At 36.6% G+C, this 23615-nt stretch overlaps 1 protein-coding gene across 2 annotated transcripts in view; it reads right to left on the bottom strand.

Moving 5' to 3' along the window:
* Nucleotides 1–23615, bottom strand: part of cdkal1 (CDK5 regulatory subunit associated protein 1-like 1) — a 381323-nt gene that overhangs the window by 99857 nt on the left and 257851 nt on the right. For both annotated transcript variants that reach the window (XM_088326179.1, XM_088326180.1), the window contains one exon: nucleotides 9891–10071. In XM_088326179.1, the coding sequence (XP_088182305.1) occupies nucleotides 9891–10071 (181 nt within the window). The remainder of the gene's footprint in view (nucleotides 1–9890; nucleotides 10072–23615) is intronic.

Raw genomic sequence — 23615 nt, 5'->3', positions numbered from 1 at the left:
ATGCATTATGAACGAGCTGACAGAGGCTGCAATGATGACACAATCCAGGAGATGGCGGACACAGGTAAAAAAAAAAAAAGCTCCAAATTCAGTAAAATGCCTTAAATTATTGTCAGTTTAAAAAACTGGTATGGGTGCTCACCCAACCCAGCGGTTTATCTTGTTTTAACATTGACATGAATTAACTTCTAACATTTTTCAAATATTAATGGCAACAGTTGTTAAGCGTTTAACTTTTCATGGAAGCTTTAAACCGGCCTGGGAGCTGAAGCAGCCTTAAAGTGTTGACTTAAAAGTTAAAGCACCTTTTAAAACCTTAAAGATAACTTTAGTGAGGTTCGTTCTTTTGTGTTTTAAGAATGTTGACTGGTCGAGACAACCACATTTCGCAAATTTGCTCCAATATGACCGTAACGTGACAGCACACATGTTAATTTTTAATAATGTAATATTTTTGTGTATATAGGGGTGTGCTTTCAGTCTTCAAAGTAGGAAACTTAATCTAGCATGCTGTCAATGTTGTGTCAGTGACAACCCGGCAAAGCGAAGCCAACGTGTTTACGCCGATTTGCCATCAACATGATGGGCTACGATAGTTGTTACCACGACGTCCATCTGTTGTTGCCACTAGAGACAGATGCTGTGACTAACAGGAAGTGACATTGCACGGATGCATACACTTGCAGACAATACAGACGCACTCGTGTTTGCCAAAAACTCAAAGAATAATGCAGTAAACGCAACTGTAGCGTTTTGTCAGTGCGTCTTTGCATGAGGCTCATCTTTTTCTCAAAGGAAACATTGGCTTAATATTTCGCAAACTTCTTAGAGAGGAATGTGTTTATTGTGTGTGGGGATATCTGAGAAAACCTTGTTTTCTTTTAATGTCACATTTCTGTATTTGATGTTTTTTAAAAGATAAATCTTGTTTGCAAATCACAAGCAATAGTTATTTTGTATCTACTGGTAAGGTAATTTGATGTACTTCTGTACGTTCCACAGTATACACAATGCAGTGACAAATGAACCCAAGTTTTATTTATCATTTGATTGGCAGAGCATGAAAGCTATTTATAAAAAAAAAAAACATAAAAAAACATTTTCTATTGTCTTAATTTATGAATGAAGTATCAACACTGCTCTTTTAAAAAAATAAAAAAATATCAACATCAACAAATAGATAATTCTCCATGATAAAAAGGTCATGCAACGAGAAAAAAATGACTGGATGGCTTGACTTGCTGTTAGCTTGCTAAATTTATTACTAATTATATAGTTTGGGGCTGAACTGTGGGCAAAATCAGAATCCTTGGTCTCACTATTGTCCTCTGCTATGGGGAAATGGAATTGCATGCTTCATTCTGCATCTGGGGACGGTCAGCGCAGTTAAACATTGCATGCTATGTACATTAATAATATTTATAATATAATGTAAAAATTCAGTGATTTTGAAAACAAATTAAAATTTGTGAAGGTAAATATGACATACATTTATCACTGACAACATACAACCAACCACTTAATATAGTATTAATTTTAAATTTTTATGATAACAGGTGAGGCTCTGTCTCACCTGCCTCCCTGTCAATGACACAATGCAATGTTAAACATAATATAATAATAAAATGTAATAATCTTATGGGCAATTGCAAGAAAAAAGATGATTTGAAATATGAATTTATCTACTATTAAAATATTTATTTTGTTTTAATGGTAAAATAGAAATTGTTTGCTCGCGGAGATGGAGGATAGTTTTTCTCATTTTAAGTTTTTTATGTCATGTTAGTAGAAAAATATATGATTTGACTGCTTCATTTCATCGATTTGAAAATTTAAAATTAACATTGAATAAAGTTGAGCAGTAAGAAGTTTTATTAATTTGGCCAAATATTACTCCATCCCTCAATTACAAAAAATTGTAATATCATTCTAACACAATTTAAAATATATAAATTTTGGAATCTCAGAGCAGGTTGTATGGTCAAGTGAATAGTTTACTTTCTTTTTATTTGATTACTATACAAAAGTTAGATTTTCTGTCAGTGTGAAGAGATTCTTTTTGGACACCATAATTTGCTCTTATGATGATGTAATTGTTCCCAAAACACCTAACACTAAAGTAATTTGTTTACAATTAACCTTTTTACAATTAACCATTTAACTATTTTAAAATTACAAATAACCAACCCAGTGATGATCACACATTTGCATTTCAGCATCCATTTTGGATTCATGTTAAACGGTATAACTGTTATAATTTGATTGAAGCATGTCATTAAATGCAGAGCTAATTTTGGTATATTGGGACACTTGCTGGTAAATGTGAAACCTGAACACAGCCAAAAATGTTCAATTTACAGTTTTATAGCTTCAAGCTTATTAATCATACGCAGGTCCTACATGACCCTAGACAGCAACTTCAACATCGGCTTTAGGCCTGTTGCCTCTGGTCAAGTATTATTGGCTCCCATGACATTCATTAGGGAAGAAGACTTTTGCGTTTGGGACCGACCTCCACATGTTTGCATTTACATCTGGCGGAGATGAATGATAGCAACACTCCAGGATAGTGCGACCGGCAGCTGGCCAGCTGTTTTACTTTGGAGGGCAGCTGCACCGATGCCTCATGGGCAATGGAGTCCTTAACCAATTACAATCTGGGGAAATTAAAAATAAAGTCCCAACGGAGCAACTCATCTCTTTCACAGTCACTTTCAAACATTTTTTTGTCCTGCTCTCACTCGCTTCTGCAGCTGACAACTTGAAACAGAACAGCCCAACACACACACAAACTCCATTCAGTGAGTCCATTTATCAAGGCTAAGTTCCGGTCACCTGGGGATGATTATGGAGATCCAAGCTAATAGCATTCACATCCTTATATTCTCTACATGCTCCTGACTCTCCCTCCATCCCTGTGGTCTTATTTTCCTTCCATCTGCTCCTTCTCCACAATCCGAGCGGCATTTTCCCATATATCACCGACTACAATAGGCAATAACTTACAGATAGCACAAAGCACCTGGACCTCCTCACAGCTGGACTGCTTCTCGCTTTCGTGTGTTTTCTTTGCGTCACTAATTAGTCCGTGGCTTGCCGTGCCGGCCTATGAGACAGTGATTGCCTGAGTTCATCACCGGTTGCCTTTTCATGTGCTGGTAATTTTAAATAAAGCAGAACTGCTAAATTTGTACTAGGAGTGCCAATGTGCAGGCTGATTTAACAACCATATGCACAAAAATAAAGTGAAATAAATTGACTTTCAACATTTTGGGATCACGCAAAAAAATTATTTATCAAATTATCAATGGCTGTGTTTTTTGCCAATATTAATCCCTTTTTTAAGTCTTACATATGGCCTTCTCCTTGCCACTGCCTTGAAGGCCATCCTCTCAGAGTCACGTCTTTACTATAGATGGTGGCGAACAAGTTAGACACAAAGAGCCGAAATTTTTAACAGTGAGAGTCAAAGAGACACACCACGCACCCACCCACCTGCCATGACAGACAGACACACACAAACACACACAATTAAAAATATATTATTTTCCATAACACACGCATCTCCTTTCAATACAACAAGTATTGTTCTTGTGTTGATTTCAAGGAAAGTGTCCACCCTCAATACACACACAAAAAAAAAACCTAAATATGAAACAAGGCAAAGAGCCACAGTCTATAGAAAATATGATGAGGCAAAGAGACGCATTCTTATTGGCCAAGAACCGCATGCGGCTCTAGAGCCACCTGTTCGCCACCCCTGCTATAGATGTTGACACTGGTGTTTTGCAGTTACCATGTAACTGAGCTGCTAGTTGAGGACCAATAAGGCGTCTATTTCTCAAAATAGGGACTTACATTTTCTTGTCCTCTTACTTGTTAGTGGCCCCCACTTCTCTTTCTACTCTGGTTAGAGCCCTCTTAAGGGAAGGGAATTGTAGACACATATGAGCTCTTCAGTTTTTTTTTCAATTTCTTGCAAGAATTAGCCTTCTTTTTTGGAACAAGAAGAGACTGTTGAGTTTCACATGAAAGTTTGCGTTTTATGGCCGTTCTGAAAGTTGAATCACACCTACAAACGTGATGCTCCAGATACTCAACTAGCTGAAAAGGTCATTTTTTGCTTTAATAACCAGCTTAACTGTTTGCAGTTGTGATATCCTCATTGCAAAAGAGTTCTCTAATAGGCCATGAGCCTTCTAACGCAATTAGCAAATACAATGTACTATTAGAGTCCTGCTTTCTGGAAATTGGCCTCACCACAACTATTTAGATATTGCAGTAAAAAACAGACATTTACAGGAAAAATAATCATATACCATGTTAACATGGGGTGTATTTCTGACTAGTTTCATGTTATCTTCATTTAAAAATCCAAACATATCTTTTCCTTAAAAAATAATAATATTTCTAAGCAACCGCAAACTTTGAACCATAGTGTACATTCTGTCACACATTTTAATCGTATAGGAAATGCACAAGTTGTGTTCATCAGGCGTTGCACGTACAAATTGCCATTGGCCCCACAGCTAATTGATGTGACCTTTTAGCTAATACAGCTAACAGATGAAGAAAGAAGGGGAGCAATATCTAAGGGCAAGGCTCCGCTCCAAAGAGCATTGGCTCAAAACCCGAAAGCTAATCTTTTCATTCAATTTCCAACTTATTTTTCACTCTCTCTCCTTCCTCTCTCATCCATTGTCTACTCAATCTATCCCTCCCTTGGCTATTTGGCACCGTCGTGTTCCAGGCAAACCATCTGGTCCACTTTATTAATGAGTGACCCAACAAAGGCTCAACGTCACCTAGCTGCCACCCAACATTTTGTGTGTAAGAACAGGTGCATGCTGACAAATGACTAAGGTGTAACCATACTTTTACTCATTTTTTTTACTGTAAGTGTTAATTACACTTAGAATTAGATGTGGCATATTCTCTAAACTAGTATTTTTCAACCAGCATGCCAGGGCACACCAGTATGTCATGTGATCTTGTCCAGTGCGCTGCAGGAAATTACCAAATGTTCTTCCTATTATCTAAAGAAGTCATTCCTATACTGATCAGTTAAGTAACTGTAACATGTATCTATATCTTTAGGTGGCTTACATTTTTTTTAATTTTTGTGCATAATAATTATCTGCTCACGACGTAGTCCAGTGACATATCTAATTAACTAATTAATTAGTTTAATTATTTTGTTTGATGAAGCTGTTTAAGATTGCCTGGAAAAAATAAAATAATAATATTTTTTAAAATGCAATAAAGTAAAAGTTTTGCATATCATTTTTTAAATTACTTTATTTTGCTAAAACCTGAAAAACATAGAATGTATTCAAGAAAATGTTCCAATTGAAGATACATTTAAATCCAGTAAAAATAGGAAAAAACAACAAGTCAACAATATAATACAATGCCAAACTGTATCAAAATGGTTAACCAAAATTACCTCCTTAGCCAGGGTGACCAAAAATCATTATCATACAATTTCTACTCACGGTACCAGAGACAAAAGTTAATTTTGTTGTGCATTTTAGAACTTACAATAACAATCAAATATTTTCTATTCTATTCATTGTAAGTGTCAAACGTTAAATATGTGCGGCCATGATTAAAACAGTTTATTGACAATGCAAACTATGAACACAATACCAAGATAGAATTAACAATGTATTTATTTTATGTCCTTTAAAGTCCAATTCATCATCAGATACACCGAATAATTGTTTCCCTGATTGTGCTTAGCTGCGTTTATTTATATCTGTCAGGATGACTTCCATCTGCAAAATGTGACTCTGGTACCATGACTAAATATAGCGTGAATATGAAAAACTAAATTCATGCTATACACAAATAATAAGGTAAGTAGGAAATATTGGAATATAAGTGTGGTTTAAGTGTTTATCAACTGCAGTCCAGACCTTTAGGTAGAGACTGATTTATTACCTTATCATAAGATTAGTTTTTCAATTAATCGAGTATGTTTGTGATTAAGAGAGCATAAAAAGCACACTTAAAGGGACAGTGTGTAATATGTAGTGCCTCCTAGTGGTACAAAAAACTTTCATTCAGTAAAATAAAAAACATTGATTTCAATACTAGGCAAACATACATGAATTATCATACCAATGTTAATATTTATAGAAAAAAAAATATTTGTATCTATTTTAAACAGGGGATCCCAAGCCGCCACGCTGTGCACAGTGGCACTGGCCCTCATCTTCGCTTGTACTGGCAACGCAGTACCATCTAGTGGTCAAATATTACACAGAGTGGCTTTAAGTGGGAGGCTAAGTGATTAGCTGTTATGATACCATTAGTCTGTCAATCCTGATTTAAAAAAAGAAGTGTCCACACTTTTCAATTCAGCGGCTCCGTTGACATTTTGATGTACTTTTTGTTTTAAGTTTATTTAGGTCATGTTGGTTAAATCAACACTTTTATTCATTTATTGTAAAAAAAAAAAAAATCAGGATACGAGTTGCTGCTGAGCCTAATATTATTTCCTATATTGTTAAGTTTTTGGTTTAAGTGAAAGATTAGTCCTGTTCTGTTGAAAGTCTATTCTATAAAATGTTTCAGAGAGCTATTTAAGTTTTATTTGGATTTATAACAAATATTCTTTGCATGATTCAAAATTTCTTTCGCCAATCTTTAAGCTTTTACATCAAATAAATGTCGGCTTCATATATTAGTTATCCGCCTCCTCTTAATGCTCTTAAACCGTATTGGACCTGAAAATCTCATATTTGTCGATCCTTAGCAGGACCAGCCAACCTATGAAAAATACAGCAGTTATGAAGGGAGTCATTAAAACACCTTTATTCAAATAAAACGATCAGTGATGAAAAGCAACCTAGTGCAATAAAGTTTGAGAAAAAAAAGTCTCATTTTCTATAAATGGTTTCTCCCAGCTCATTCCCACTGTAACTTTCAAAGTCACTTTCTATGGAAGGAGGGTGTGAAAGGATGCCTGCTTACATCCAACCCCTGACAATAAGAGTCGGATGGGACCGATCCCACAGAAAGAAAAGCGAGAAGGAAAAAGATAAGAAGCGGAGCAGCTGTGCAGTTGCCTGGGGATTGATCCCTCTAAGACGCACTCAGCGTCTCCTCAGAGAATCAAGTCAGGGGGGTGAAGGAGGAGGGGGACAAAGGGAATGACTTATGAAGACGCTCCACATGAAAGAGATGTGTCAACACTTTGATGGTAAAGAGCGAGCGAGTGTAAATGCGAGCCAAGACGGAACATAACATGGAAGTAGCAGTGTAGGGGGTCACGCTCCAGATAAAAAAGGTCAAAGGAGCCTCGAGAAGAAGAAAGGCAACACAGGTGGGATGTGCTTATTGTTAAGTTTCTTCCGGAACCAGCTGAATTTTGTAGCATATCTATACTAGCAACCGGGAACTGAATTAGCTATGGCCTCATGCGTAAACATTTCGCAGTACTTGAATACACAGTATATTTGGGAGCCATATCCCTCTGGTGGGAGGTGACTAGAGTCAAGAACACATTCACATTCTTGACTCTTTTTGAGAGATTGAATACAGAGAAGGGAATTCCCAGCCCCTCGATCAACTACCGGTCGTTGGGAGGCATTAGGTGACCAAGCCCTGCAATTCCAACTCCTAATGCCGGTATCAAGGGAATCAACGGGTACCAATGTTGTACTGTAAGTCTGAGGTATGACTTGACCAAGGCTCAAACCAGCGACCTCCCAGTCTCGGGGAGGTACCATGACCCCTAAGCCACCGAGCTGGTTAAAATAGAACATGCACAATTAATTAATGTAGCATTACATGTGAAGCAGATTGTCACACGTGCGAAGCTGAGTTGATATTGACTGCTCAAAGGGTTCGTAAGCGTAAGTAACTCAAAAATCAGCAGTATCAGCCAGACTATGCATTTTTGCTCTTTAAGTACGATTTTGATGAATACATGAATATGGTATTATTTATGTATTGCAAAATATGTTAACCATGTAAGTACCAGACATAGAAAAAAAAAAAAATAAACACAAATAATAAATGGTAACATTTTCTGAAAACGTAATATTACAACGATGGGTAAATAGGGTTGTATCATTTACTTTCAGCTTGTATTAATTTTTCAGAACAGAAGGGGTGCAAAAACAACCCCCGCATGATTGATGTCTTGTTACAGTAAATAACAAACATACCAATGTTTTAAGTGTTGCTCAGCCAATACTTTTTAAAAGTTCTAAACCTGTGGGCCGGGCTTATACATGAATGTTGCACCCAGAATCATTTTGAGTCTTGACAAAAACACCCAATGACTATGATCATGTGAAGAGAGTCAAAAACCAAGCAAGAAAACATTCCTACCACTTATTGGAAAAAATAAAAATGCTGTCTCTGTCTGGGTCTTACAGGGTTATAAAAACACCATAAAATAAGAAAGATAACACTTAAAAAGTTGCATCATGAATGGGGGAATTTTGAAGTCCAGGCATCGATTGATTGAATTTCAGTCATTGACTAACCGTCAACAAATATACTGGTTAAGTAGGCATGGGATAGAGCTTATCCTAGTGTGTCCATGGATTTCAAATTTAAAAACTATTCTAATGACTATCATGCCTGGAGATGGCTTGATCGGAATTGACACAAGCAGAGCTTTTTTAAGAGAAAACAAAGGTGAAAATTAGGAGTTGAGTAAAAAGAGCTGAACAAAATCTATTATTCATTCAATAACATTGCAACCGTGCCTCGTAAAATATAATCTTTGTTCGTATAAGGTAATAGGTTATCCCCATAACTGCTATTTTTTTGCTTTCTTCAAGGGTCTTGGTTTGTCCTATTTTTTTTAACAGCATCGGGACCTGCGAGGTTTGCTAGAGGTTTTTGACTGATAGATGTCGCATTCCATCATCTACAGCCATAGCATGTGCTAATCCATAGTAAATCTGTTGACAAAGCTTTAAGTAAGGCGCATTAATATCCAGTACCTTCAAATACTGTTAATCTTAATATATATATATATATATATATCAGTATGTATGTGTGGGTTTGTCTTTCAATACCTTTTCGGATTTTGAATATTAAAAACTGTAAGGTAGTTACAGAAAAAGACAGAACTGGAGCCGGATTTGGGGATTTTAAATGACAAGAGGTAGGCATGTGTCCCCTCTTAACCGACGCAGGCAAATTTATTGGACTGTGTAATTGTAATTTCTGTACTTGGGTATTTTGCGTATTTTAGAGCTCGGATTATAGTTTGACTAAAATTGCGTTTTAATATGTTTGGAGTGAGAAGTCTTTTGTTTAAGTTTGTTGTATTTGAATGGGATCAGACCTTTTTTTCTTGCTAAGGTCGTTGTCTTGTTGATATGCACTGAGAGCTAAATCAACTCGGGCTGCAACCATTTTGTTATTAATCACACACATTTTTAATGTGCTCTTTCTCAAATAACGAAGTTTTTCACAGGTAGAAAAATAGTGCAAAAAACAAAAAATATTTCTATTATTTGAAATAAAATAAAAAAATTCAAATAGCTTAACAATAAAACAAATAAGTGCAAAAACTTTAGCGGAACAAGAGGGGCTCGTGTATCAAAATACAGTCTCAAGGCACCGACCACTGGATCGCAGTGGCACTACAAGCATGTCACTTCCACGTCGCAACAAAATTCGATGCACTCTTATTTGTACTGAATTGACGTGCTGAGTGGTGCATAAATCACACCACATAACAAATTGATGATGAAATGTGTTGCTAATGCATTTCATAATCAATTTTGATCCTTTTATATCAAATTGTAGCAGCTCTGCAATCAACACTAAATGAACAACAAAATAAATCCGCAATAAAATGACACATACGACAACAAAATGCTCAACTGTTGACCAAATGAAAGACTAAATCCACTCACCAGGTGCGGAAGCACTTGCTCCATCTTGGCGGCTGGCGTACCGGGTCTGGGGTAGAACTGATTGATGAAGAGACTGGGGAATCGATATCGTTTCACCAGATCTATAGTTTCTCTGAAGTCTTCCTCGGTCTCGCCAGGGAAGCCGCAGATTATATCTGTCGCAATTGTTACACCTGGGACCCTAAGAGAGACAGAGACGAAGCGCGTGAGACGACTCCCCTTTTAAATTAATGACCGCCACACACAATGGGATGTCTGACCACGGATATTTTCAAACTGGAGCCGCTCGTAGATGACCACAATGAAACCCTTCTACAAATGGTTTCTGAGTTCAACCCTATCAAACACCTTTGGGAAGAACTCAAATAGTGTTTGTAAGGCAAGAAATAGAAGACAAAGAACATTTATTAGAGCACACGTATGGCCACATAAATAATACAAAGTGCTGGCTACTTGGCTATGTTTAGGACAGGGTCCACGGCAAGCCCCCTCGCCCGATCTATTTTTCAATGTTCGCAATCGACCAACATTTTGTCATGGCTGTAAAAGTAGATAAAGTTCTGTAAAAGGGCAGGGTTGGTCCCCGTGGACTCATTCAGCCAATCAAAACCTGATTTAGAAACCTTTAGCCAATTGGTTGTGATTGATTATTGATCCGGCTGCTCACTGGATTAATTGTAGCCGGGAAAATGCTATAAATGAATTGATTTGTTCTATTTGGCGTTTTTGCATTGGCCAGTGGAAGAGAAGCTTGTCATCGATGGCTCAAAAAGCAGATCTCTTGAGCGCATACTTGACATTACGGGTTTTTAATGTATGCTGTTTTCACATGTCGCGATGCAGTTTTAATGATTAACTCGAATCCCAAAGGCATTTATTTGTCCTTGCACCTGATGGATAAACCCGCTGTCAATTACCACAAAAGGGCAAAATTAGCAATAGGAGAATTCTGGCACAAACATAATTTGCAAGAACATAGTTACAGTTCTGATCATGAGATTGGAAAAGTGGAGGTGAGGCTACGAGCAAATTTTGCCCCTACCAGCGTAACAGCAATATTGTCATGTTTTTACAAAAAGTACATCAAAATGTCAACGGAGCCGCTCAATTTTTTCCTTAAAAACATGGCAATTGAATTCTTTAGAAAATCGATAAAGAACATGTTAGGCGTGTCAGTTATATTGAATAAAACTAGTGTTAAAATTTTCAAACCATCTCAATTTAAACAAACAAAAAAATGGGGAGAAAATGTATGTGAGGCATTTGTAAATAATCATCTTTGATTATGTTAACTTCCTGCATCTGCATTTTACTGATAACCTCTGGCCTATTGATGAGCTTCAATTGGCTGACGGCCATTAATATTAACCAATTGCCTTTAGGCACGATCATCCTTGACCTCTGGAGATTAAACAGATAATTTCACTAATGAAAGCAGAAGGGATGGGGAAGGGGAAAAGTGAAAATAAATGTGCAGAGTCGGCAATATAAAACGATTGATATCCAATTTAGAATCGGCACAAATGGATAAAAATAAACGGAGTTTCGTTGCAGACTGATATCAGTATTATATTAAGGATGTTGCTATAGAATCTTCGTCAGCAATAAAATGGGTCGAAAATAAATTATGAAAAGCATCAAACACAACAAGAAATGTACTCAAATTACTTATGTGAAGTCTGGGCTTCTTGACATAATTTAATTAGTCAAAGCCTCTAAACAGTAAAATGCCTCAAGAATGCACTCGCATAGTTCATTTATGGTTTGTACGAGCGATAATTTTAGAAGGAAAACTCATTAAAATTAATATTTTTGATGAATTACCATAAGCTAGTCGATAATAAATTAACACAGTATATCATGTTCTTGTGACTGGAGCATACAAACATTTACTCAAGCTCGTCAGAGGGTGGGGAAAGTCGATAAAATTACGGACTATTCATGTAAATGAAATGAAATGAAATGAAATAATCTGCATTTATATAGCGCTTTTTAAGTCAATGACTTCCCAAAGCGCTTTACAATGTGCTCCACATTTCCCAATAGCGGCCTTGCAGCCATGTAAGGCGCTAACCTGCTTATTGGGGGTATTAGGGGTTCAGTGTCTTACCTAAGGACACTTCGACATGTAACACGGACGAGCCGGGATTCGAACTGGGATTCCTTGATCCCAAGACGAGCGCTCTACCTCCTGAGCTACTGCCGCCCCATCATGCATATTTGCAAATCCTTTCGTTAGTTTTGTTGTAGTTTGAGAGTTAAATTGTCCTGATTGTCATTGATATCAAAGTAGTGAAACATTGTATGCAATAAGATTAGACATGGCACTCCAGGGTAAGCCATGCAGTGTTAGGCATGCTACTTTAAAAAAGTAATTGTAGTTACTTACTACTTCTTCCAAAAAGTAACTGAGTTAGTAACTAAGTAACTCTATATTAAAAGTAACAAATTACCAGGGAAATTAACTATTTCCGTTACTTTAAAAAGAAGTTGTAGGTCAAAGAATTTGAAATTTTATGAGCAGTATTTGAGACAGTTGAATAGGGAAGAACAGGCAGTGGTGATATGGGACCTGGTCATATTTACTCCACCTCACCAGCAACACATGTATCTGACATTTGAAGTGCAACAAAAAGAAACAATATAATGAAATAACAATTGGCAGTAAACAATATAAAGTGAGTTTAATAAATTAAATCTAACTCGAATGGTCAGTTGTAGAGATGGCAATTCAGACTATTTTTAGAAAACTGGCCTTTTTGGCTTGGCTCACTAAAAACAGCCGACTCTTTCGGCTCCCAGATGGCCTGTTGGGTTGTTTTTGTTGTTTAATTCCTATATTACCGTTTATTATGTATTATTATTAATGACTTAGATTTGGGAAGAAAAAAGAAAAAAAATAACACTTAAATGTTAACACTGAAAACAGGAAACATAAATTAAAATATTCTACAAAAAACAATATAAAATATAAAACAATTTTAACCTTTTTTTATACTCAACAAATTCAAAGTCAACAGAACCGAATCACTAAAAAAAGGCATTTTGACCAATAACAAGAGAAATATAGCGTCTCGAAGGGAACTGGCAATAGGTTGGTGGGTAGCTGTCTCCCACTTCCAAGAGATGTTTCGTTCGCGAACGACACGAGTAGATTGATGTACCACGAATTCGCCTTTTCTGTGCATTAGTAGATACTCGATTTGTAATCGCAATTTAACTACATGGTTGTCGCTATTTTGAATGGTGACATTATCCCAAAAGACGTGAGGTAACGAACTCGGGGGAGAGCGAAACAACGCGCCGCTATAAACAGCGTCAGGTGTGCAGAGACACGCCGCCGTTGGCGTTCTGTAGCCAAAGTAGCACACCGCTTTTGACCGTTGATAACGGTATTGTAACGGCAGAAAAAATAATGCGTAAGATTACCCCGTAACTGAAAAAATAATGTCGTTACGTAACGGCTTTATTCACAACACTGAAAACATGTAATAAAGACGCTTAAGGAAAAATAAAATGAAAGACTAGATAAATGGGCAAAGTTAATTACAGAGTAATTCTTAGAGACTGGCTTAGGTTTATAGAAGTAGTACAATTAAAGAATAACGCAATGTAACAAGTAGTGCAGTGTAAAGTAGTGCAATAACAATTAGCAGCAACAAAAACATTCCTAAATAGGTCGCAAGATTAACATTTTTACAATTTTGCAGTTTTTTTTTAGGGCTGTGATGGCCCTGTAAAGTTGCATTTTGAAACCAGTGTGAGACTATTTCACCAAGATCGATAGACATAAACAATACAAATTCAGCCAAATTGTAAGGCAGCACATGGAGATGGAATCCTGTGGAAAAAAGTGCAAATTGTCTTTCTTGGATGAGGACGGAGGCAAAAAAAATCCACAAAACACGTTGTTATTTTGACACCTTTATCTCTCCAAGATCTAAAGGTGACAGAGGTGTGATGCAAGATCATAATGAACAAGGACCACATTTGTACACTCCTTGTTAAAATCAGAGGAGGAGGAACGGTACTCGTTATTGTTCACCTTTCAAAGCGGCAGTGTGAGAAACGGAGAGAGGGAGATAATAATACTATGGCAAGGGTAGAAAACAGGATTTGAATTTGCGGTTCCAATTTGATCTCAATTGTGTTGATATGGGGCTATTTCATGCAAAAATAGATGCAAAATAGGCAATGGGACTTTTTTGGTTTGGTTAAAAAAATCCAATAAAGAGATAAAATACAACAACTTTGTTTGGGGAAAACTTCTTGTTTCAGGTCATTTGGTAGATGGCGGGGGTCGGCTCCCGGGCGCTTTAAAAATAATGTTTACAAATTGAAAAAGATGAAGCAGGGAAATACATTTTCGTTTTGAATATGGTTTTTGTGGGAGGACAAACATGGCATTAACGTTTCCTAACGCTGTAAAAATTCGTAAAATAAATATTACATTTCAACCAGGAGTGTAACTAGGAGACGAAAGGGAAGATCAGCTGGTGCGAGTTCAGGGGTGGGAAGTGACTGCGGCTCTCTCACAACAACATCAGGTTGTAAAAACACGGGATGCAAGTTGTTGCCTCGAATGCAGCAGAGTGATATATTGTGATGTGGAGTTGTGACTCTTAGGCTTGAACTCCTACCTGGAGAACTTGGTACAACAGCGGCGTCAACACACTGCCATACAGGGACGAAACTAGCCACCGAGTGTTGGCAAATATCTGATCAATCCCACTCTTGCCATCTGGTGGTGATTTATTATACTGTTGTCATTCCCAGAGGCTGGATATTTGCAGAAGGGCTGTGCCAAAAACTTTAGAATGGTTTAAAAAGAAAAAAAGAAAAAGGAAAGAAAAAACAAAAGAAAAGAAAGAAAGAAAAAAACGAAAGAGAAGAAACAAAACCTTATTTTTACATTTTGGCAATCAGGGACGACACTTCTGAAAACGTATTTACTCTGTCTGTTTGGCCTTGGACTCCAAAAGTAAAAAGAGAAAAAAAGTGCACATAAATCAAACTGTATTACTGTGATTCTACTTGATTTACCTATTCAAAAGGCTGCTACTTTATTTTTATAATGCATGCTACGCTTTATTACACTATTTTTGTTGTGGTTTTTAAAATAAAAAATACTTAAAACTAGATTTTTATATTGGATTTTTTTAATTGTATCAAAGCAATAAAATAAACTGTTGTGAATTTATATTGTAATGAAGTTAAACTTGAAGCAGTATCCTACAACAGAATAGTCACATGGTGCATTATCCTTCACAGGCTGTGCTGCATCCAACTTTGTCATGTTTATCAAAGGCTAATATTTCTACTATAGATATATACAGCAGGTGTTGCATTCATTATACATTTTCGCGGCTCCAGACAAATGTGGTTTTTGTTTTTTGGGGTCCAATATGGCTTTTTCAACACTTTGGGTAGCCAACCCCTGGTATAGGGGAAATGATTGTGTCTATGCAAATGCCAGGATTCTAAGAGAATGTTCTTTTAGACAACTGTCTTGTAGGCCTACTTGTTATTCAGAAATTAACATGACAGTAGGATCATGACCAACAGCTTCAACCATTTGGTGGAACTCCAATGATGATTTCAGGTCTTTGAATCCAAGTCTGTGTATTTAAAAGTACATCTAAAACATGGTATTTGCCACACTAAGATGCCGGGACAGAAAATCCCAGCTAGCCAATGTCTGTGACTTTGATTTTTCAAAACATACCATGGTCGAATTATACTAAAACATGTAGGAGGCCTTACTTAAACCTTTCAAAAAAATACAAGGGACAAATGTGGTGATGTGGTGACATTTTTGTTATTTTACTATTATTTTGTACACCTTGTAAAAGTGGAGGGAGTATTTAAAATTAGCAAATTGATAGGAATGGCAGATGGCAGATGATTTTCCAGTTTTAAGAATAATGTTTAACTGAAATGAGGGGGGACAAAAAACGACCATCTGCCACTGCAGACAAATGTGCTTGTTTTGAGTATTGGTTTCATGTTTTATGAGAAAAAACACAAAACATGCAGTAAAATAATAATAAAGGTACTTAAAATGAAGTTAACAAAATTTACTGTCAATGTGGTGATTCAACATACCAGTTTTTTTATTCATTTGTTGATATTTTTTTAAATTTGTTTAGCAGTGAGGTAAGCACATTGTAAAGCGCTATGGGGGGTCTTCATTGACTTGAAAAGCGCTATATAAATGCAGACCATTTACCTTTTACCAGTGTGGTCATTCTTGTGTATGAAATAAAAACAAATAAGATCAAAAGAAAATCATATAAGGCAGGAATACTTAACATTTTCAGATGTCGAGCACAAAAATAACTTGAATGTCTTATTTGCTCTGCCTTGCATTCACAATTGCTCTGTATCTAAGCAATAACTTATAATTACAGCCAATTGACTTTCCAGTATTTGTTCAAGATAAGAGCTCGTTTACAATAGTATTGCATTTAAATCCTATTGGTTGGTTGGTTGAATCCCTTAGTGGTGTGTATTGGGCGAGTACAGCCTGGTGGCCGACATATGTTACAATAACATAAACTAAGAATTGAACAACGCCACAGTCCTTAATGGCTAACGTTTCCGGCTTAGATTAATGGTTGACTGTGATGCTCCGACTCATGCCATGTCTTGGAAATCATCGCAACAGCTGTTTTTGAAGTATTCTTGATATTCAGAGCAAAGCGAGTTCCAAACTATTTTGTTTTGATCATACTTCCCTGAATTGATTCTATTACGATTCTCAACAGTTACATTTGATGTTAGTTCTACTTTTAATATTCTATTATTTACTTTCCGCCGATCGGCCCCAGTCTCTCCTCTATGGCAGTGATTTTAAACCACTGTGCCACGACACACTAGCGTGCCGTGAGAGATTGTCAGGTGTGCCGTGAGAATTTATCTAATTTCACTTTTTAAAATTAAAAATATTATAAAACATTAATGAATCATTTTCTGCAAACATAAATTATTCATTATATTTGTAATTAAACATACTGTTCAGTGTCATTTTATAACATTTTTGGTTAGTGGTGTGCCGCAAAATGTTTCTAATGTAAAAAACCTCCCTGGCTCAAAAAGGTTGAAAAACACTGCTCTATGGGAGCCTGCTAGCCTGCCATGTCCCGGCTGGTTTAGCTTATGTTAGCTCTCTGTGTTATTTTTGCCAGTTTGCCCCATTTTGGCTGCTTGCCAATTGTTGTACCATTGCTGCACCCATCTGCGACACACCGCCACCGGCATTCTCCACAAAAACTACCAAAACTTGGCTCAAAACACTCAAAACCTTTCCGACTAGTTAACATGTAAACCAATTTGGTAGATACTGACTTGCTAGGGTGATGATGTGCTTCTCATGACATTAGAGCTCAGGGAGTCAAAATACCTTGTCTCGATTTTTTTGGGGGGAGTTTATATATATATATATATATATATATATATATATATATATATATATATATATATATAGCCCCAGTGTGTAATATCTAATGCAAACGAAAACCACTGCTTCAGCATGCAACAACACAGCAGACAAACATGGCGGCGGCTTAACTAGGTATTCCACTATGTAAAAGAAATACACATTTCTCCACCTACGATTTTTACAAAAAATAACATCGGTATGGTAGTTCAGTTTTTTTTTTCTAGTATTCAAAACAATGTTGTTTTTGTACAACTAAGCGGCACTAAATATTACACACTGTCCCTTTAATCATTTTCAAACTAAACCCTAGCCCAAACCATTAAAACGTGGGCCATTAATTAGAATTCATAAACATCAGCGCCACCGATCTGAGCTACTGGCATTGACAGAAGAATCTCCTCATAGAAAATGAAAGTCTATTAATTAAAATGTTATTCACACATTTATTCACAATCTGCCTTCAAAAGTCTGAATTAAGCCAGATAAAAAACACCATTGTCTTGTGTTTATTTATTACCAATCCTTTGTTTGCAGAGGCTCTTGTGTGTGTATTCTTTTCCATACACTCAGTCATCCACTTCATCATATATTCAAAGTGTGTGGATGCGGATGTAAGCGTGTTTACTCAACAGATGCCTGTGAGCGGGTCCCTCATGATAAGATAAAGACAGAGCTGCCGACAGGAAAAAAGGAGAAAAAAAAACCTCTGAAAAAGACAAAAATGAAAAAAAATAAGGATGCCGTAGAGGTATAACAAAGAGGGAGACGGAAGGGTGAAAGTGAAAGAGACAATCTGGGAAGGTAAATATTTACAGATTCATCTGTTGGAAAAAGACCCATCTGTGCTGCGTTGTTCGTTCTCTGAAATGCAAATTGTGACACTGCCAAGCAGCAATAATGTTGCAGGTGGACAGTGAGGAGATTGTTTGGAGGTTTGTGGACTTAATGCAAGAACAAAACCCTACCAAGACATAAACAGACACGTTAGCTCCAATGGAGCGAAAAAGAATTGCAGATCAATGTCAATGATTGAATTGAAGAAAATGACCACAATACCAATATCCAGGGTTTCTATAACTTTTTCATAGCCAAATTCAAGCATTTTTAAGGCAGCACTTCTCAATTATTTTTTTGTCACGCGCCCCTAAGAAGTAGAAATCTTCTCGCCAAATATTGATCTTTTGTTTTTAAAATCATCACATGATATTCGTGGGGACAAAACAATTGTTCAATATTGCTGGTAACACGTTACTGCCGTAGATACAAAATCTAAGCCTTTCGGCAAATTTTCGCTGCAAAAAAACTCAAGAATCTTATCAGGGTGATTGAGTTGTAATGTCTTTTAAGTGTCAGCCAAATTTTGGGCTTCGAGCTGTCCGCTGCCAATATTTTTACCATAGCAAGCACACCGGTATTTGCTCGTCTCCTTCTGTGGTCGCAGTGAAGTGCTACGGACTCTTTGACAAACTTACTTGATCTAGCTATCGGGAGACTTTTGTTTTGTCTCTTTACCCCATATCCCTTTGCATGTCTCCCCATCCATGTGAAATATTTTTGATGGGATCACTAGAGGGTCAACACCTATTCGTGTCAACACTTTGTACACAATTGTTATACTCTGTGCTTAATGCACTGCGTGGAGGCTGAATGTAAACAAAACTCTCAAAACACAACATGGCGCTGCACCCTAGTGTAGTGGAGGTGCAACTGCACATTATTCTGGGAAAGTGAAGGAAAAAAAAAAGGTTCCCCTAAGTCAAACGCCCCTGCGTTTGTTTAACATATGTGTGAACTAAGCTACTGTAAATATGAAGTAGTTATCTTAGCCACTATCTTTGTCCATTTAGTTTGCAGGCATAAAATGATATTTTACTTTCCCAATATGGACAATCTATTACTAGCACAGATCCCAAAAATACATTTGTAGACTTTGATCATGAAAATAAAGTTGCCATTTTCCTTTATGCACAACGTTTTTGTGTTTTTTTGACAGGTTAATATCACTGATTCAAGATCGGCTGGTATAAAGTAACATGAATTGCACCGTTCTGCCTTAGCAATGCGCAAGCAGCTTGGCTACGTCACATTTGTAGGGGATGGGGCGCGAAGGGGGGGTGAGGCTTCACATGACAACGCCACACAAACTAATGGTATTGATTAGGAGGCATCAAAGTTTGGCAGAGTAGCAGTTCAAATGCAAACGGTGCCGATCCCAATACATACTTGAACTGCTACCATCCGGTATAGACTTCCAAGCATAGCAGTGCCAATGACATTTGATGACATTAAAAATATTTGAAGATCCAATTGAAAAATGTTAAAATTAAGGGGCATGCTAACCATGCTGTGGTGCCAAGTGACAAGTTGTGACTATTTTAACTTGACTATACACACTATATAATGCACAGCGCTACAATGGAATGGATGCTGAATTTTTCTAAGCCGTGCTGCGAATGCTTCAAAAATACACTTGAGCATATGTCTTCCAAAATGAGTATAACCTTTAAAGCCCAGAAAAACATCCTTGAAATGGAAACAAAATATAAATGGTAAATGGTCTGCATTTATATAGTGCTTTTCAAGTCCCAAAAATACATTTGTAGACTTTGATCATGAAAATAAAGTTGCCATTTTCCTTTATGCACAACGTTTTTGTGTTTTTTTGACAGGTTAATATCACTGATTCAAGATCGGCTGGTATAAAGTAACATGAATTGCACCGTTCTGCCTTAGCAATGCGCAAGCAGCTTGGCTACGTCACATTTGTAGGGGATGGGGCGCGAAGGGGGGGTGAGGCTTCACATGACAACGCCACACAAACTAATGGTATTGATTAGGAGGCATCAAAGTTTGGCAGAGTAGCAGTTCAAATGCAAACGGTGCCGATCCCAATACATACTTGAACTGCTACCATCCGGTATAGACTTCCAAGCATAGCAGTGCCAATGACATTTGATGACATTAAAAATATTTGAAGATCCAATTGAAAAATGTTAAAATTAAGGGGCATGCTAACCATGCTGTGGTGCCAAGTGACAAGTTGTGACTATTTTAACTTGACTATACACACTATATAATGCACAGCGCTACAATGGAATGGATGCTGAATTTTTCTAAGCCGTGCTGCGAATGCTTCAAAAATACACTTGAGCATATGTCTTCCAAAATGAGTATAACCTTTAAAGCCCAGAAAAACATCCTTGAAATGGAAACAAAATATAAATGGTAAATGGTCTGCATTTATATAGTGCTTTTCAAGTCAATGGACTTCCCAAAGCGCTTTACAATGTACTTCACACTTACCCATTCACACACACTCACACCCCAATAGCAGCCGTGCAAGGCGCCAACCTGCTTATCAGGGGTATTAGGGATTCAGTGTCTTGCCCAAGGACACTTCGACATATAACACGGAGGAGCCGGGAATCGAACCTGCGATCTCTTGATCCCAAGATGAGCGTTCTACCTCCTGAGCTAATAAAATATATCTGATTCTTTTTACAGCACACAATACACTGAGGCAGACTTAAAGGTCATCACCATTTTCATTTTCTGTGATTTTAAGAAACAACCCATCTTTTGAAGATGGGTTCAAATAGAAATCCATTTATAGTGTGATTATCAAATATTATCATTTGCAAAAACACCAGAAGGGGTAATTTATTTTCATTCCAAGAAATGACACCATTAAAAAAAAGCACTAAACATAACAGAAAACCGTATTTGCTCAACATAAATGGAATAGAAAATGTATCCTATGCAACACGTTCAGGCAAGAATAGGTGATTTAAAAAAAATGTTTAAATATACAGCTGCTCCCCTACTTATGACCATTTGACTTTCGATAAACGGTAGATACGAACATTTTTTTCGGGATGTGGAAAAATATCCAGACATTGCTGTAAGTTAGATTTTGTATAGTGTGCACCTTTTTCTGAGTACGGGACATTACTGTAGTGCTTCTTTCAGCCTCTACCGGCGCGTGACGCTGTGAGAGGTCGCCCAGCATATACCCGGAAGTAGAAAATCTGCTTCCTCTTCCTAGTTTGGGCGTAAACATCATATACTGTCTATGCTGTCTAAAGCGTGGTAAGAACTTTGACATTTTTATTGTTTAACATCTCGTGCATCCATTTAATATGGCTGGTGTAAAGTGTAAAGGAGAGGCGAGCCATTTCTTTTGAAATGAAAGTGGAATAAGAAAGCTTGATGCGGTTGAGAAAATGGTTGGATCGCTTTTTATCGGCCACTCTAACACGGAGGAGGACCTCTTGATGCTTATCTTCCAAAAGTAAGCAACATACGAACAAATTCAACTTACAAACGATCGTCCGGAACTCTCGTTCGTAAGTACGGCAGCGTCTGTAAACTTATTAACATGCATAGCTTGTGAAAGGCCTATTTATTGATTGTACCAAACCACAAATGTGGCTAATCTTTACTATGAACACAAGCTGTAATCCACCCAATCCAACATTCCGCCATTTTTGCAAGAATTTTTTTTATAATGAGTATGTATTTTGAGTAATTGAAAATTAAAGTCTAAGTTCCTTCCCTCGAAAAAAATTGTTACTATTTTGAATTGTTCATTTGTCCATCCCTAAAACAACTACAATAAACATGTCTGAGACTTTTTTAAATACATGTATTATCAATGCTGCTTGAAAATAAGAATTAAAAAAATGAGGGAAAATAACTCATTTAAATCTGGCCTTTTACAATCTTACGCCGTAGCAAAGGGGGACAAATACTTTTCATCTAATATAGCAGAATGCATTTAATTTTTCATTTTTGTTAATATACTAAATAAAAATACATGTATTAGTGACCCTAACAAATATAGCTCAAATAATTTGCCCTAAAATTTATAATATTTATGATAGGTCCAACAAAAACAGATTTGGCTGGTTATGGGATACAATTATCTTGAAGATCAAAAGTGCACCCCGTCTTATTTGGCTTAACTGCTTGATGGCGACAGCTCCTTTAATGAAAAATGGACATGGTGTCTCTGGTGTTCACACTCCGGTCAAACTGCGCTTTTGATTTAACATCAAAAGCCCAAAAATTGATGTGTCGAATTCAACCCTCACTAAGGTATCTTCCTCTTCTCACAGAGGAGAAGGCTGTGAAAAACAAGTTTTAGATTCCCTGAGAGAAATGAAAAGTATTTCAAATGAAGTTATATGCGTACAGTACACAGGGTTCGTAGACCTTTTTCATGGCCATATTCAAGCACATTTTAAGGCCTTTTGAATCATTTTTTTTTAATTCATCCATTACCGTTAAAAGAAGAAACCCGGTCTGAATCATGTATTTTGCAGATCCACAAAAATATCTGCTATTAAATTGCTAGTTTTAATCTTGCATGTGCATTCATTAAAACATGAGCTTTACATCTAGAGGAAATCGCAAATCTATTTGTGTGAACGAATTTTTGAGACAATCACTCTCTGTATAGATCTAGGGTAAAATGACGGTTATATGTAAATTAGATTTTCAGTTGCATCAAGTTTTTTCCCGCTACAATTTACCACCCGGGAAACGCTACCTTGTTTTTTTAGCATGGCCCATAATAATTATTATTATTATTATTTCCATAATTGATATGTAATCCTTGCACTAATACACATTTCATAGTGCCTTGTTTAGGTAAAGAGCCCCAATACTTCATAGGACAATGCCATACAAACTAAATGGGCTGCTGTTAAACACAAGGGAAGAAAAATGCAATGGGAAAGTGAAGCCAACATAGAGCAGACTTTGCAACTTTTTTTTTTTTTTTCCTTTGTGGACAACGTTACTCAGCAAGTAATACAGGTTATACGCTTAGGTAAATATTTTTGCTGCAGTTGTTTTCATTATATTTGTGTCTCATTTTCTCAAAAAAAAAACAAAAACAAAAAAAAAAACACTTAGGATTACTTAGGATGACAAATCAACGATGTGCCAGTGAATCCTTTTTTTCTCCACGTTCAATCACTTTTCTTTTTTGATTTATTCGTTTAATAATCAATATCTGCTAAAAGATGTGCAATATTTTTATTGTATGACTTTATTATTTATTTTTTTGCAATGCATTCTTAAACAGCGTCACCAAACTAAATATTTTTTAATATATTTCTTATGAGATAATTAGTATATAAATTCAAAAAAAGTAATCTGTAATCTAAAAGTAACATGAGAGTTTCACATGAGAGCCATCAGTTAGGACTCTACAGCAATTATTCCACATTATTTATTCCTCTTTGCGGTTAATTTTTAAATTTTTGATAAAGACAGTG

The sequence above is a fragment of the Urocampus carinirostris genome, chromosome 2 (genome assembly GCF_059441175.1).
Source record: "Urocampus carinirostris isolate Australia breed hairy pipefish chromosome 2, RoL_Ucar_1.0, whole genome shotgun sequence".
Classification (NCBI taxonomy): domain Eukaryota; kingdom Metazoa; phylum Chordata; class Actinopteri; order Syngnathiformes; family Syngnathidae; genus Urocampus; species Urocampus carinirostris.
Note: the sequence above shows the minus strand (reverse complement) of the source record. Positions and strands in the feature narration are given on the sequence as shown.